Source organism: Trichechus manatus, unplaced genomic scaffold (assembly GCF_000243295.1).
Source record: "Trichechus manatus latirostris isolate Lorelei unplaced genomic scaffold, TriManLat1.0 scaffold00004, whole genome shotgun sequence".
In the NCBI taxonomy this organism is placed as follows: Eukaryota; Metazoa; Chordata; class Mammalia; order Sirenia; family Trichechidae; genus Trichechus; species Trichechus manatus.
Genome location: NW_004443940.1, coordinates 32696790 through 32713822, shown reverse-complemented (window position 1 = coordinate 32713822; position 17033 = coordinate 32696790). Strand labels below are relative to the sequence as shown.

The window sequence follows — 17033 nt, the reverse complement described above, 5'->3', positions numbered from 1 at the left end:
AAAAGAAAAAAGTTGAGTATTTAGAGGGTTAAAATGTTGTGGGGTTGTTAACCAATGTCATAAAACAGCATGTGTGTTACTGTTACATGAAAAACTATCTGTTCTGTAAGCCTTCACCTGAAGTACAATAAAATATTAAAAAAAAAAAATAAGAAATACACAGGGATAAATGCGACAAAAGATGTGCAAGGCCTAAAAACTACAAAAGTCTGCTGAAGGGAATTAAAGAAGACCTAAATAAATGGCGAGTTACACTGTGTTCATAGGTGGGAAGACTCAGTGTTGCTAAGATGTCATTTCTCCTCAATTGCAATCAAATACCCAGTAGACATTTTTGCAGAAGTTGTGAAGCTGATTTTAAAATTAAAATTAAATGCAGAAGAACTAGAATAGCCAAAATGATTTTTTAAAAATCAAAGTTGGAGGACTATCACTACCTGATTGGAAGACATAGAGCTACACAATTAAGAGTATTGTATTGGCATCAAGATATACAAATAAATCCATGGAACAAAATAAATAATCAAGAAATAAACTCACACATACACGGACAACTGACTTTCTACAAAGGTGCAAAGGCAATTCAGTGGAGAAAGGATATTCTTTTCAACAAATGGTGCTGGAACAATTGGATATCATGCAAAAAAAGTATCCTATACCACATACAAAAATTAACTTCAGATGGATCATAGATTTAAAGGTAAGAACTAAAACTATAAAACTGCTAGAAGAAAACAGGAAAAAATCTTAGGGGCCTTGACCTGACAAAAATTTCCTAAAAAAACACAAAATGCTTGATATAACTTTTTAAAAAATTAATAAATTGCACTTCATCAAAACTTAAAGCTTTGCTCTTTAAGACACTGCTAAAAAGCAAAAAGGCAAGCCACAGACTGGGAGAAAATATCTGCAAAACATGTATCTGACAAAGGACTTATATCTAGAATACAGACAGAATTTTTAGAACTTAATAAGATAAACTGAATAAAAGTGTACAAAAAATTTGAACACAAAATTCACAAGAAGATACATGGATGGCAAATAGGTACATGAACCCATGCTCAAAATCATTGGTTTTTAGGGAAGGTCAAATTAAAACCACAATACATACCGACTATGAAGGCTAAAATTAAAAAGACACTTCATACCAAGTTTTGGTGAGACTACTGCAATTTTACGCGAATAACGTAGGCTTTCTATATTTGCCAACTGCGTCCTCCTACCATGAGGTATCTTTGTAAGCATGCTATGCTAATTTTTTTTACAGTGACATGTAAAAAAAAATTGGCATAGTGGTGCTTATGAAAATTCCTCACGGGGGAGGGCACAGTTGGCAAACAAATGCAGAAGGCACATTATTTGTGTAAAAATATGGTCTATAACAACTGGAACACTTATATGCTGCTTGTCCAAATATAAAATAAAATAGTACAACCACTCTGGAAAACAGTTTAACAGTTTTTTTCAGAAGTTAAATATACATCAAACATACTGTTCTATTTCTAGGTATTTTTCCAAAAGAAATAAAGCATATCTCCACCCAAAGACTCATATAAGAATGTTCGTAGCAGCTTTATTTATTATAGCCAAAAACTGGAAACAACCCAGATGCCTATGTGGAACAACAGCTGTAAAATAAGAGTGAACCATTGATCTACACAGCAACATAAATGAATCTCTAATTATGCTGAGTGAAAGCAGCCTGACAGAAGAACCCATACTGTGTAATTTCATGTGTATAAAATTACAGAAAATCCAAACAAATCTCTATGACAGAAAGCAGATCACAGTTGCCTATGGGCAGATGGGGGGCCGGGCGGGAAGAGGAGGGTAGCAGAGGGCCGGAAGGAGAGATTCCAGAGGGACATGAGGTTTTGGGAGTGGTGGATATGGCCACTGTCTTGATTGTGGTGATGGTTTTACAGGTCAAATGTCAAAACTTATCAAACTCTACACTTTAAATATGTGCAGTTTACTGTAGATATGTCGATTATACTTCAATAAAATTGTTAAAAAAAAATGTACACAAAACCAAAATTATTTTACATCTATCTGTTAGCATATTTTAATAAACCACTAAAATGCTTTCAAAGAACTTCTGATGACATGAGGAAAAGCTTATCATATATAATTCAGTGAAACTGGCCAAATATATAACTTTATACAGGATGATTTCAATTACATAAAAAGCTTATATACACACAGACAGAAATTTTTCTGGCTGGAAACCGATCTATAGAAGTAATAGTCTTCTCTGGGTTACGGAATCACAGGTGATTCAAATTTTCTTCACACTTTTCTCTATATACAAGGTTTTCTTTTTTTGTGGTTGTGTCTTGTTTTACTATTGTTTTTGCTTTAGCTGAGCTTGCAATACTTTTATAAGCAGGAAATTAAAAAAAAAAAAAAACAGGTGAAGGAAAAGAAGTTTGAGTGATTATCTGTCCTAGTAAGTGATTCCAACCTACGCACCCCTAAAACACCAGTGAGGGACTTTGAGAATTCATATGGGGACCAAGTATTGTTTGTAGACTTAATAATATACTTTACATTCATATGAATTACTATTTTTCAAATATTCATAGACATGCTGAAAATTCAACTTTAATCTGTGAACCCTCTATTTCTCATATCAATAAATACTAAAAGTAAAACCACTCACATAAAGATCTTCCAAAACTTATTGCCAAGTATTTATTGGCTGTGGGCTGCTTTAATTGGTATTTCTTCTGCTACCAAACCAGTAGGTGGGAAGGGTAAGCACAGTACTTGGCATTCAGTTAACAGAAATTCCACTACGTGTTCCTATTTCTCTGCTTTTCATTATACTCTAAGCTATCCCTTACTGTCAAACCTGATCATATCCTAGAACAGAATTTAAACTTATAAAGGTAAGTTAAATAACCAGCTGTGCTCTGTACCCAGAAGGGCCTGGACAGCTGTTTCAGATAAACATTGAGGTTTTTTGCAAATGTAAGATTAAGATAGCTAGAAATCTGATTTCCAGTTAAATGTGGCATACTAGTCTGTGATTAATGTCGGGGAAATCATTAATATGGGCTGACGTTTCTCTGACTGCTTCATAATAATCATCTCAGAAATTAAAGTCAACAAATAACTTAATTTTCATTATAAAGTACACTGTATAAAAAAAGCACAGCTATTAAACTATTAGTGGTTTAAAGGTAATTTAGTTTACCTCAAAGAATTATTCTCTGCCTTTTGTCTGCCAAGTTCACCTTCGGTGTCCATTGCCTTTCTCGCTAGGGATTTCATTTCCTTTTCCACGGTGCTTATGGTTTCCTTCATTAAAGTCATATTGGACATTTGTTCCATACGTTCATCATCGAGCTACACAAGTAAAACGACAAAGTTACTGCCATCGCTGAAAAGCCTTAATCTTTCAAAAGAGACATACTCACTTTGTACAAACTGTGGTTTATGGCAAGATTTACATGAAGAGAAGATGGGGTAAGACCTGAACGCCGTGAGAGGTTTTATGGACAGGGATTGGGTAGGATCAACAAGAACAAGCCACTGCATAGCTTTTCTATAAACCTATCCTGGTGTATCAGTCTATGTTTCTCAACCTGGTTCAGTATGACTATAGCATATACCACATTTTTATTCATTTATTTATTTTTATTGTTGTAGTTTAAATGAAGATTACATTTCAAGTTAGTCTCCCATACAAGAAATTTATACATATATTGTTATGTGACCCTAACTGCTCTCCCCATACTGTGACAGCACACTCCTCCTTTTCACCCGATTCCCCACGTCCATTCAACTAGCTCCTGTCTTCCCATCTCACCTCCCGACAGAAGCTGCCCATTTAGTCTCTTGTATCTACTTGAGCTAAGAGGCACAGTCCTCACGACCTTCACTTTACAACCTACAGTCCAGTCCAATCCCTGTCTGAAGAGTTGGCCTCAGATATTGTTTTAGTTCTGGGCTGACAGAGAATCCAGGGGCCACGCTTTCCGGGGTTCCTCCAGTCTCAGTCAACCATTAAGTCTGGTCTTCTGACTAGAATTTGAGTTCTGCATCCCACATTTCTCCTGCTCTATCAGGGACTCTCTGTGTGTTCCCTGTCAGGACGGTCATTGGTGGTAGCCAGGCACATCTAGTTCTTCTGGTCTCAGGCTGATGTAGACTCTGGTTTATGTGGTCCTTTCTGTCTCTTGGGCTAATACTTTCCTTGTGTCTTTGGTGTTCTTCGTTCTCTTTTACTCCAGGTGGTTGGGACCAATTGATGCATCTTAGATGGCCGCTTGCAAGCTTTTAAGACCCCAGATGCCACTCACCAAAGTAGGATGCAGAACATTTTGTTAATAAGCTTTGTTATACCAATTGACCTAGATGTCCCCTGAAAGCATGGTCCCCAGACCTGTGCCCCTGCTACTGTGTCCCTCAAAGTGTTTGACTGTATTCAGGAAACTTCTTAGTTTTGGTTTAGTCCAGTTGTGCATACACTGCATTTTCTTACAAATAACGTGCCCACACATAATGGGCATAGCACGCCTAGGAAAATAATGCACGAGGTGGTTGCATGGTTGCAAAAAATGTACAACGTGTACATTATTTACGTAAAAATGTGGTATGCATCCTATTCACAAAAGGATTTCTTCTTTGTTGTCCAACATTAACAAATTACATGTATAAAGTGGGATTATTGTTTTTCTCCTGTTTACTGTATTTTTTAAAACTCATAACCACATATTACAGATGAATTTATAAAAATATTCAATCAAACTTGGTACAGAAAATAAAATTCCCTTAATTTTTATGTATATTCATAGTTATCTCAAATATATATTCATAGCATCTCAATTTAACTTGATTAGTAAAAAAAAGATAATGATTCACATTTACACTCAATTCAAATATATTTTTTCATTAATTTTTATTTCATCATAATTTTCTCTGCTCTATCCTTGCCTTACGTAGAATAAGCCATTTTCTCCATATATGACAATACCTTCTTTAATGAAATGGGGAGATGAGAAAGTTGCTAAAATCCCTGAGACTGCATTCCTAACTTTTTTTAAAAAAGAATATACATTTTTTGCAACCTAACATAAAAAAGATTTTACTCACATTTTCAGAAGGAAATAAACAAGTGAAAAAGTGACAAATTATACCACATATACCACCTTTATATATTTTAGGATGACAAGTACTATACAGTATTTTATCTTAGAAAAAAATAAAAGAACTTTGAAGACAGAAAAAGGGGCAAGGGAAAAGCATTAACAGTTTATAGCCAAACGCGTGAAACGGATTTTTCTTTACGTTATGGACTGTACACTCCAGCTCCTCTATCCTTTGTTCCAAGTGAGCCTTCTCGTTAAATGCCGTCTCCTGAGCAATCTGTTCAAACATAAAAACAAAATAAAGTGTCTTTGATTTCTCTGCATATGTGTCTCGTACGTGTTCATACAGAGAAAATGTCCTCTAACCTTTAGCCTTTCTCTCAGACTATCTCGTTCTGTGGTCATTCTGCGTAAATCCGTGAAGGCTACATCTCTTTCTGTCTCCACCCGCCGCAGGATAGCATGCGCTGTTGTTGATTTAGGAGACTTACAGCTTTTCATCATTTCTCGTCGAAGTCGGGCAATTTCTTCCTGGGCCTATTAATAAAATACATAGATCTATCCTGCTTTAACAAGTTTTAAAACAGACATAAATAGTTATCTTATATCCAACCAGTTAAAATGCAAACCTATATTAATATGGGAAACGCTGGTGGCATAGTGGTTAAAAGCTACAGCTGCTAGCCAGAAGGTTGGCAGTTGGAATCCACCAGGCGCTCCTTGGAAACCCTATGGGGCAGTTCTACCCTACAGCAGGGTAATGGTGTAATTTTTATTTTAACAAATGAGTTTATACACATAAATGCAAATGAGCTTATACAAATGTAAGTCTGCTTTACAATATCTTTGCCAAAATAAAAATAATGAATTTGGAGGACATCATTGCAAGAGAAATTGTTTTGGAACTGTGCATGTGAAGATTACTGAATTGTCAACTACTTTGTTATGTATTAATATTTAACCACAACAATAAAAAAAAAATTTTAATGGTTTTGCTAAGAATATAGTATACACATTTATCTGTTTTATGGTGAAAATATGAATTCAGCCAAGTTCTTAACCACTGCGCCTCCAGGGCTCCACAATGAACTAATGCCTGTACCAGCTGCCAGTAGTCCTTAACCACCCATTCTCTCACTCTAGCGTAACTTAGTGCTCAGCCCAGCACTCTGCAGAATCAGAATTCCTGATTTCCACTAATGAGCTCTACTCCCCAAACCCAACGGCCTTATCTCAGTTCCCGTGCTCCTTGATATTTCTGTGACATTTGACATTGTTTTTGACACGCTTCTTGAAATTCCTTCCTCCCTAGGCCTTATAACATTGTCCTACTCTGGTTCTCTGCCCTCTTTATCTCTTTCAAAGGCTCCTCTTTGCTCCTTTATGTCCAGCTTTCTCATTCAGAGATCTCATCCACTCTGAAGCCTCAAAATTCATCCCTAAGCAAAGATTTCTATATCTACATATTCAGTTCTTCCCCTCTGCCCACTCTGTCCCCACACTGCCTACCGCCTAATGGCAATTACTACCCAAATGTACCACCATCATCATACTGTCTGAAACCAAAGTAGTATCTTTCCCCTCAAACTAGCAATAACTTTCCTATTTCTTCTTCTACTACCACAATTATCTCAGTCACTTGAGACAGAACTTCAGTTATTCCCACTCCCCCTGCTTCCTCCTAAAATCGTATCTTGTCAAACCTTCCTTCTTTTGCATCTGCCCCTACGTGTATTTCCACTGATAACACCCTAGCTCAGTTTTTAATACCTCAAGTGTGGACTAAAGAGTTTCACTGTCCCTGGTCTCTCCCTCCTACAATCTCTCCTCAGGAGGGGTTAAGTTATATAGGAAGAAAATACAGAAAGATTATGTAAGAGAAAACAGATTGCACCAGGTTAATATTGTAAAAACGCTTTGTTCATATCTCTCTTGCTTTAAAAAAAAACCTAGATTGCCTATTACTTATAGGGCAAAGTATAAGCCCCTTACATGCCCCACTGAACAATCTCTACCATTTAGTCCAGAGGTCGGCAAACTATGCATGGCTCAGAAGGCAAACGAAGTCTACTACCTATTTAGAATGCCTGTGAGTTAAGAATGGTTTGTACATTGTCACATGATTGAAAGAGAATCAAAAGAAGAATATTTCATGGCATACAAAAATCATATGAAATTAAAATTTCAGTGTCCATAAATATTGTTTTATTGTAACACATCCACACTCATCTCTTTACTCCCTGTCTGTGGTTGCTTTCATGCTATACCAGCAGAGTGGAACAGTTGTGGCAGAGACTGTAGGGGATGCAAAGCTGAAAATATTTATTATCTGGTTCTTTAAAGAAAAGGTTTGTAAGCTCCTGCTCTAGGTAATCTGTCTTTCAAGGTTTAGCTCCCCCTTACTCCACTGACATAGGTATATGTCTGTTCTAGTCTGAAACTAACCTACTTACCACCTATGGATTTTCCTGCCTTTGTCCTCTGCCTCATACGGTTCCTTCAGTCTAGAAAGTCCCTGCAGGCCCTTTTAGGGGTAACAGAAATCCCGTCCATCCTTCAAGGCTCAGACTCCTTGTAGCAAAGATTTACTTGATCACCATAACTAAAAATGCCCACTTCTTTTACTTCTTCAATACCTTCTAGAACACTAACAAAAAATAAATACAAGAGAATATACATTATCTCCCCGACTAGACTACAAATTTATAGAAAACAGGGTCTACACCTTATTGTTTTCTCTATCCCTTAGAGTAGTAAGCCCAGAACCCTACATACAGTAGATAACATATAAGCTGAATTGAATTCCTGAGCATTTTAATACTTTGTCTTTAAAGAACCACATAACTGTAATTATTAATAAACTTTAAATTTTTTTTTAATTATATTTGTTGTTTCTGGAGTTTAATATTTATTGGATAAAGAAGCTATTTGATTAATAAGGGCTATAAAATTTTAAGCTAGAAAATGTAGATAAACTAAAGACTGATTTTTTCGAAATTAAGCAAATTATGCGGCATTTCCCAAAGTGATTCATAATACTTCGAAGTGATGTCAGTATTTTTTTTACCCCCAAATTCTAATCTTTACACCTTGAACTCACCATACCCTATCATTTAACACTTTCCCCATTTCTTATTCCAATAATCAGACGATGTTTATGCACGTGTATGATTCTTAAATAAGGGGATAACATATACGTGCATGTTCACATACACTTACCAATCAACATAATATTTTGGAAAATACACAACATTTCATTCAGAATATCTTAAGAACGAATGCAATTCCCAAATTTTAGATTAACTTGACTGGCAGATTTCAGCACTCTTACAGATCTTAAGAATAATTCCATACCTTAGAACTGAACGTTATTAGTTACATACTTTATTTAAACATAAGCTTACCTGTTCATACAGAAGAAAGGTCTTGTCTCTCTCAGATGTAAGAACCTTGACATTACCCTGAATTTCTGCCAAATGACGCTCATATTTTTCCAGCATGCATTTAAGTTCTTCACGATCCCTTGTTGTCTTCAAAAGCTCTACATCACAGTTTGCACCCTACAATTATTATGTAAGAAATTTAAAATTCCTGTTTGCCATGTGGTACTAGTAGATTCTGATGGCAGTACACAATCTCAACTTAGGTAAGCATGAGTATAATCCTAAGAGGAACTGATGGAAAAAGAGTCAAAAAATGCCTCTCTTCTAAAGAGCCTCATCCCAAATTCCTCCACCTTTGTCTGGTCACCTTCCAACCACTACTAATGCTGGGGATAAGAACCAACACCTGTGGTCCACTGTGCTGCCAAAGAGACCTCTGCTGCCCAACCTCTCTGATTGAGCAATTTCACGCTAAATCAAAATGAATTCTTTCCAGATCAGGTAAATCAAAGAATAGAAGCTAGTGTTTGAGCAAAAAGCTCCAAAAATATTTACAAGTTTCCAAAACCTACCCGGGAAGATGGAGACGGGCGTCTTGGACTTTTCGATCTACTTCTGATCATCTTTCTCAAATTCTGAGCTTCACTCTTGTAGTAATCTCTGTCTGCTTCTAAAGTCTTGACAAAGGAATCAAGTCTGGAAGGAGATTTATTTTGTGCTTTTTCAGTCTCTAAAATTATCTTGCCAAGGAGGAAAAAATTAGGCCATTATTTCAAGCTAAACTATAGCATCATTTTCTAAATCAAAGTTGAAAACAAACAGAATCCTTAAAATTGGTATTAAAATGCCAAAATTTGGTATTCAAGAATATAAAAATTTTAAAATAATTCAACAATACTTTTAAAGAGCAGTTAGATATCTTTCTTTTCCAACATTCCTGGATGTGTTATGTATTTATTTAACTCAATCATTTTGAAGAAAAAATGGTAAAGAAATACTGGACATGCCAGAAATGTCCACAGACCTCATACAAGTCCTAGAAATGGAATTAATTTGCTTTTGAAAAACGTACATGCTACTATTAAAGCATCTTTTAAAAGTGCTTAAGTTTTGTTCAATAATTGTTCAATGAACAAATAAATGACTGCTGGCTATATCTACACTTGTATGCAGTTTGAATCCACCCAGTCGCTCTGCAGGAGAAAGACAAGGCCATCTGCTCCCATAAAGATTATAGGCTAGAAAACCCTGTGGGGCAGTTCTGTTCTGCCACACAGAGTCGCTATGAGTCGGAACTGATGAGACGGCACCTAACGACAACATGCACATTCAAGTGCATTTCCATGAATTCCCTTCACTTTGATTACACTTAGAAACATTTCTTTTACAACATTTATTTACCAATACTTTATTGGAAGAAAATTACAGGTATACTTTCAGAGTATTTCAACTATTTTAAATGATAATATTAAAATGTCTAAATAGTGTAATTTTCATTTCCCACTGTTACTTAAAGAAAACACATTACTCAGAATTAAATAAAAAATTCATGGTTTAAAAAACATTTATTACTAAGGGAAATATAAATTAATCTGTAGACAAGTACGCTTTACATTTAGAGAATTAAACTACTCATTTTAAATTAATTAACAGCCAAGGCCATTAATAAAGCCAACCAAAAGTTCTCTCTTTCTCTCTCTCTCTCTCTCTCTCGGAATAGAAAGGAGTAATGATGAAATGGAGCAAGGAAAACATCACTCTTACAGATGGCGGTACCTCTTTGGAAAGTGAAAAATTTTTATAGGTCATAAAAGGCATGAGAGCCTTCTATTATATATATGATACTATATATTATATGTAAAATATCATATACTATATTTAATTAAACTATGTATATATTTTTTTTACAATCTTACAAACCTAATAGAATTACTTGAAATATATTTATGAAAAATGTACTTACAGATCTGAGCCTTTTTATTGTATCTTCCAAAACTATTATATTATTTTGCTGGCAAATAAGTTCAATCTGAAAAACAAGCCAAGAAAAATTAACACTTCTATTATTTAGACTAAAATATTTTAAGTTGCTTTAATTGGAAAGGCAGCATCAAAATGAAACGAAGCCATCTAATAATACAACATGACTATAAACTATTTTAAGATAGAAAAGGAACAAACCTATCCCTTTATGTCTGTCTTACCTTTGATGGTTAAGGAACACAGGATGAAATGTAGCAGTTCCTTTCAATTATCCAATGTTCTGGGTAAAATATTAAATTGATTATATTTTACTGAATTACTTCCCATGAACTGGGACAAAATGTTAATACTAATTACAATTCTGAACATGGTAATAAGGAAAAGAGAAAAGAATGACTGGAATAAAAGAAGCCTTCTCAAATCACACAAGTCAGATGTAATTACTTTCTTCTCTGAACCCTTCCAGTAGTTTAGTTCAATCCTTCAATCCAATCCACAGAGTATTGTTTGTATCAATTCTTGACATTTAACATACCTAGTCTTAAGTTACCTGTAGTCATATATTTATCATACGATTAGATTTTAAATTCCTAGAGGACAGTGACTAAGTTTTTATACAAAGCTATAAAGTTCCTTGCTAAGAATTGGTATATTAGTTTCTAATGAATGTATGAAAACCTTTTCCTTGTTGATATCCCCTGATCTTGTCTGCTATCCTTTAAATTTGAATTTACTGGAATTATTTTTATTTCTCCTTTAGACTATAGTTATCTTCTAATATTTCTCTGGCAATCATATTTAGTTTATCAACTGTTAGAAAGTTATTGTTTGGATAAGTTTTTGTATAGTTTTAGATAAACAATTTTCAATGTTTTAATTTAGACTACTATGCAGCCCCTAAAAAGAAGTGAATCTATTCTGAATGATGTGTAAAGATGTCCACAGTAAATTAACTGAAAAAAACACACAGTACAAAACAGAATATCTAGTATGATTTAATTTTCATAAAAAATAAATTTATACACACATATCCTAGATGCAGATAGAACATAACCAATGAAATGTTAACAAGGATAAATACATTGTAACAAATACAGCAAGGTATGATTATACAGGATGGCTTTTTCTTCATTATATTTTTCTATATGGTTTGAAATTTTTATAACAAACATATATTCTATAATGATAAAACAATAATGCTGATCCCACTATGAAAATCAAAATTTTAACAAGCACAAATGAAAAGACATTAACCCAATTTTTTCATTTATTTGACAATTGTTTAATGAGTGCTAACTATGTACCTGACACTGTATTACATGCAGTGAATAAAACAGACAAAATTCTCTACCTTCGTGGGGCTTACATTCTAGTCAAAGAAAGAGAAACAAAAGATAGTAGGCAAAATACAAATCGGATTGAAGTTGTCAAGGATTTCATTCTACTTGGATCCACAATCAACACCCATGGAAGCAGCAGTCAGGAAATCAGAAGATGCACTGCACTGGGCAAATGTGTGCAAAAGACCTCTTTAAAGTGTTGAAAAGCAAAGATGTCACCTTGAAGACTAAGGTGCAGCTGACCCAAGCCATTGTGTTTTCAATCACATCATACGCATGCAAAAGCTGGGCAATGAATAAGGAAAACCAAAGAAGAGTTGATGCCTTTGAATTGTGGTGTTGGCGAGGAATACTGAATATAGCATGGACTGCCAAAAGAACGAACAAATCTGTCTTGGAAGAAGTACAAACAGAATGCTCCTTACAAGCAAGGATGGCAAGACTATGTCTCACGTACTTTGGACATGTTATCAGGAGGGATCAGTCCCGAGAGAAGGACATCACGCTTGGTAAAGTAGAAGGTCAGCAAAAAAGAGGAAGACCCTCAATGAGATAGACTGACACAGCGGCTGCAACAATGGGCTCAAGCATAAGAACGATTGTGAGGATGGCGCAGGACCTGGAAGTGTTTCGTTCTGTTGTACACAAGGTTGCTATGAGTCGGAACCGACTCACGGCATCTACCAACAACAAGTGATTGTCTCATTCAAAAAATATTTTATGTGCACTCATGTGTCTGTTTTAGCAGCCCTGGTGGCGTAGTGGTTAAGAGCTCTGCTGCTAACCAAGAGGTCGGCAGTTCAAATCTACCAGCTGCTCCTTGGAAACCCTATGGGGCAGTTCTACCCTGTTCTATAGGGTCACTATGAGTCGGAACCGACTCAACAGCACCCAAAAACAACAACATATATCTGTTTTAGGCACTTGAGATATAAGAGTGAAACAAAACAGAGAAATTCAAAAAGACCCCAACTCTTGGGAACCATATATTTCAGCTGGAGTAGACAATAAAAAATAAACCTAGCAAACAAATGATATAGTATACTAGAAAAAGAATAGCAGAGTTAAAGACATCAGGAATGTTTATAGAGGAACAGTGTGGGACTTAAAATGGGGTGATTGGCAAAGGCCTCATTGAAAGGTGACATTTGAGAAAAGACTAAAAGGTGGGAGGGAGGTAACCATATGAAAGTCTGGGAGAAGCGCATTCAGCAAAAGTCCTAGAAGGCAAAAAAAATGTCTGATGCAGGCCAAGAAAAGGTGAGGAAGCCAGTGTGGCTGGAGCAGAGAGATGGAGGGAAAAGTGGTGGGAACGTGCTACGGAGAAAAATAAACCAGGGAGAGGGATACTGAGTGCACATGTGGGTGTGGTGAAATGAATTTCTTTATGTGGCCTTTTACCTTAGTTCTTTGGAAGAACAGCTTGAGATTCTCCCCCTAAGCCCTCAGGAGTTACCTTTGCCCTAGTTTTCTACCTCAGAGGATTTGTTACTTTTGTCCAGGTTGACTGACATTTCCTGGGTAAGCTGTAAACAACTTGAGGTTGGATACTTCTTGTCTGGTCATGGGCTGCGGCCTGCCCCATGATTGGTCTACTTTATGTACCTTGCAGGGATTGGTCAATATATTTATTCAAATGAAGTGACTGTAGCCTACTATGCAAATGAAATGCCTGCAGCCTACCAAGAGGGGATTGGTCAGTTTGTGGCCCTGGTAGGAGAATCATGACTTAAAATTGATGAGAAGTTTGCTTATATAAGCAGCCAACCCCTTTGGCATACAGAAAAAAGAAGAAGGAAAGGAGAAAAGGCCAGAGAGGCAAGAAAGAGAAGAAGCAGAGAGAGAGGAGGTGAGGAACCTCCTAAAGAGCTGTAACACAGGTCAATGGCTGTAGCACACAAGACAGCAAGAGGCCTAGAAGAGGCCCTGTGGCAGAGCTGGCGGCTGGCAGCCCGTCAGCAGAGCACAGTAGAGAGGACTAAGGCAGAGGTCTGTCCTGAGGGAGCTGAGAAGAAGCCTGTCCTCAGGGGGAAGGGAGGAGGCCTGTCCTGAGGGGACTGAGCGGAGGCTTTCATGGCTAAGAGGGGGCATGTACGGCAGACAGAAGGCCCTGCTTGCTTGCATGACCAAGAGGAGCTGAGAAGAGATGTGCTCTCCACTTCAGGGGAGCCTTCCAGACTTTGCCGACATGCTTCCTGATCCTAAACCCAAGTTTTACCCTGTTCCTTAACAAACCACTTAACTGTATGGTCTGTGAATTCTGTGTGGCCATTGCAACAGATTATCAAACCCAGAAGAGAAGTAGAGAGTGCCGTGGGAAGGACGGCTGGTGTCAGAATTGGTAGACAGGTGGGAGAAAGGGAGTACGACTGACCTCTACTTCACAGGGATCAGCCTTGGGCTGATCTTGATTCGCATTATCCCCCAAAGTTAGACAGATTCTGATGCTACTACTACTCTCCTTTTACAGTGAGAGTTACAAACCTAAATAGGCTTTACACAATGCCTAGAATGATACTCTTAGAATGGCAAATTCTAAAATATTTTTTAATTGAATTTACATACAAAGGTAAGAAAAATGACAAGGACTATTAGAAATCCAGTCCAATAATGGCCCCTATGTCAATTAAGGAGCCCTGGTGGTGCAGTGGTTAAGAGCTTGGCTGCTAACCAAAAGGTCAGCAGTCTGAATCCACCAGCCACTCCTTGGAAATCCTATGGGGTAGTTATACTCTGTCCTATAGGGTCGTTATGAGTCAGAATCGACTCGATGGCAGCAGGTTTGGTTTTGGTTTTTAGGTACGTCAATTAAAAATACGAACTATATGAAGAAACTAATAATGGTAAAATTATAATTCTGCCTCTTCATATTTCAAATAATTATGTTCAATTATCTGGGAAACACTGTATTAAGGCATGAATGATTACATGAATGATAAGCAAGACAAAGGGAGACATATAATTGTGGTGGTTTTAAAATATGTCCACAAATTCTCTAACATTCCCCTCTTCGAAAAGTGGAGCTTGATTTCTTTCGGATTGAGAGTGGGCTATACTGAGAGATTAGACTCTGATAAACAGAATATACTGAAGGTGACGGTCTATAACTGCTGAGGCTCGGTCATAATAGGCATGGTAGATTTTCCTCCTTGCGGTACAGTGAAGGTGACGGTATATAACTGCTGAGGCTGGGTCACAATAGGAAATGCAGATTTTCCCCCTTGCTGTTGTCTCTTGGATCACTGGCTCAGGGCAGGGACGGCAGGTAGGAAGCCACCTGTCATGAAGAACATATCAAGCAACCTTATGGAGAGGTCCACCTGGCAAGGAACCAAGGACTCTTGCCAACAGCCAACAGCCATCTCGGTGGGCCATCTTAGATGCAGATCATCCAGTACCAGTCAAGCTATGACTGCAGTCTTGCTGTCATCTTGATTACAATTTCCTGAGAAACCCTGAACCAGAACCACCCAGCAAAGACACTTCTGAATTCCCAACCCACAACAACTGTGAGATATAAATGTCTGTTGCTTTAACTCATTAAGGTTTATGAGTAATTGGTTACACAACAACAGATTATACAACAGTAGACACTCAAAACATTTTAGTGTAATAAATGATGAAAGAAGTTACGCTGTGGACCTTTAAAAACATGACCAACTAAAAGTAAACTCTTCTCATTAAACAAATTTAATATTGTAGTATCACCTTTCTCAGTTCCAGCCAAACTAACACCAGTCTTAGCCTCAGACTGTTCCTCCACATATCTAGAGCGTAATCTCCAACAGTAGAGAACCCATTCTTTCCCAGCTCTCAAACTAGAAATTCTCGTGTTTCAGTCTCCGTCCCACAGATTAGGCAAGGAATCTCTCCCCAGTAACTATAAACCCAAACTGCAAACACAATGACTTAAGGATGATGAGAACACGCATTGGTGCTCATATACCCAACACTGGTCGTGCATCCTTCTAATCCCCATTCTGCCCTGGGACACCCACTTACTGAAGTTGGTAAAAATTTCCTTGTTTGAGGGCATTCTACCAACACAGGAATAAAGGACCTATTTCCATTTTGTCCTCTCCTTATTAAGCTCCCTCTGCTTTCCCTTCGTCAGCAATAGGACAGCTGCCCCATATCTTCCTTGAATAGCTTTCCAGTTCTCAGATACAACCCTAATATCCCACATTATATATGTTACCTATTTCATAGAAACACTCTTCTGAGCCAAGAAGAGTTTCCATCTGTGAATCAATATTTGCAGTTCTAGGTAAATCCTAGCTCTTATATTTTAGATGTTTTATATTCTTGAAATTCTCCCTTTTGATAGCAGAGTTTACCCTGACAGAGTAATCATTTTCTCTCTAGAAAGCAGACGCTAACAACCTCTTTCTAAATTTGGTGAATTCTAAACAGGGATTGTTTATTGGAATTCAGCCAATTAGGTTTCACTCAGTCTTGTACATTTTTGTCCCTCCTGATCATATCCTGACTATCAAGAAGTACAGTTAATTTTTTAATTTAAAGAAAACTACTTACTTTAAAGTGATAAACTTCATGTATTTAAATATTCCATTAATCAGACTTTTCACTAATTTAGACTTATCTTTTAAGCAGTCTAAATCAGGGAAGTTTACTGCATATATACACACACCATCCTAGAGTAAATCAACAAAGAGTTAATTTCGTTGTTGTTAAGAATATATACAGCAAAGCATACACCAATTCAACAGTTTCTACATATACAAAGATTGCCAGGTCTTTCTCCCACAGAGCAGCGGTTGGGTGTGAACTGCCAATCTTGCAGAGAGCTTTACCACTGAGCCACCAGGGCTCCTTAAATAATGTGTAGTGGCATAGAAAAAGGTAAATGAATCAACGAAACCACAGTCCAAAAACATAACTATGCACATATGGGAATTTAATATCAATCCTACCTCATACTACAACAAAAAGAAATTCCATAATGATTAAAAAATAAAAGTATAAATAACTATTAAAAAGTATTAAAGGAAAATTTTAGAAATTATTCTTGTAGTCTTGAAGTTCGAAGGCCTTCCTAAACAAGAATCAAAACTCAGAAGTCAATAAAGAAAAGACTGACAAATTTGATATATAAAAATTTAAAACTTATGAAAAAAGGGGAGTAGGAAGCTGATGATAGGGAACACAAAGTAGAGTAAGGATATTGTTGATGTGTTGTGAGATTGTTAACCATTGTCATAGGGCAACAT

The 17033-nt window shown here is 36.7% G+C and overlaps 1 protein-coding gene across 6 annotated transcripts in view; it reads right to left on the bottom strand.

The window, feature by feature from the left end:
• TSGA10 (testis specific 10) overlaps positions 1–17033 on the bottom strand; it is a 112566-nt gene that overhangs the window by 77002 nt on the left and 18531 nt on the right. For 3 of the 6 annotated variants that reach the window (XM_023734102.1, XM_023734100.1, XM_023734106.1), the window contains exons 4-9: positions 10443–10508; positions 9052–9219; positions 8501–8656; positions 5463–5633; positions 5296–5373; positions 3200–3351 (exon numbers count right to left, since the gene is read on the bottom strand). In XM_023734102.1, coding sequence (XP_023589870.1) covers positions 3200–3351; positions 5296–5373; positions 5463–5633; positions 8501–8656; positions 9052–9102 — 608 coding nt within the window. In that variant the 5' untranslated portion in view covers positions 9103–9219; positions 10443–10508. Of the gene's footprint in view, positions 1–3199; positions 3352–5295; positions 5374–5462; positions 5634–8500; positions 8657–9051; positions 9220–10442; positions 10509–16338; positions 16458–17033 lie in introns of all 6 variants that reach the window. The other 3 variants (XM_023734113.1, XM_023734109.1, XM_023734110.1) reach the window with 2 other exon arrangements.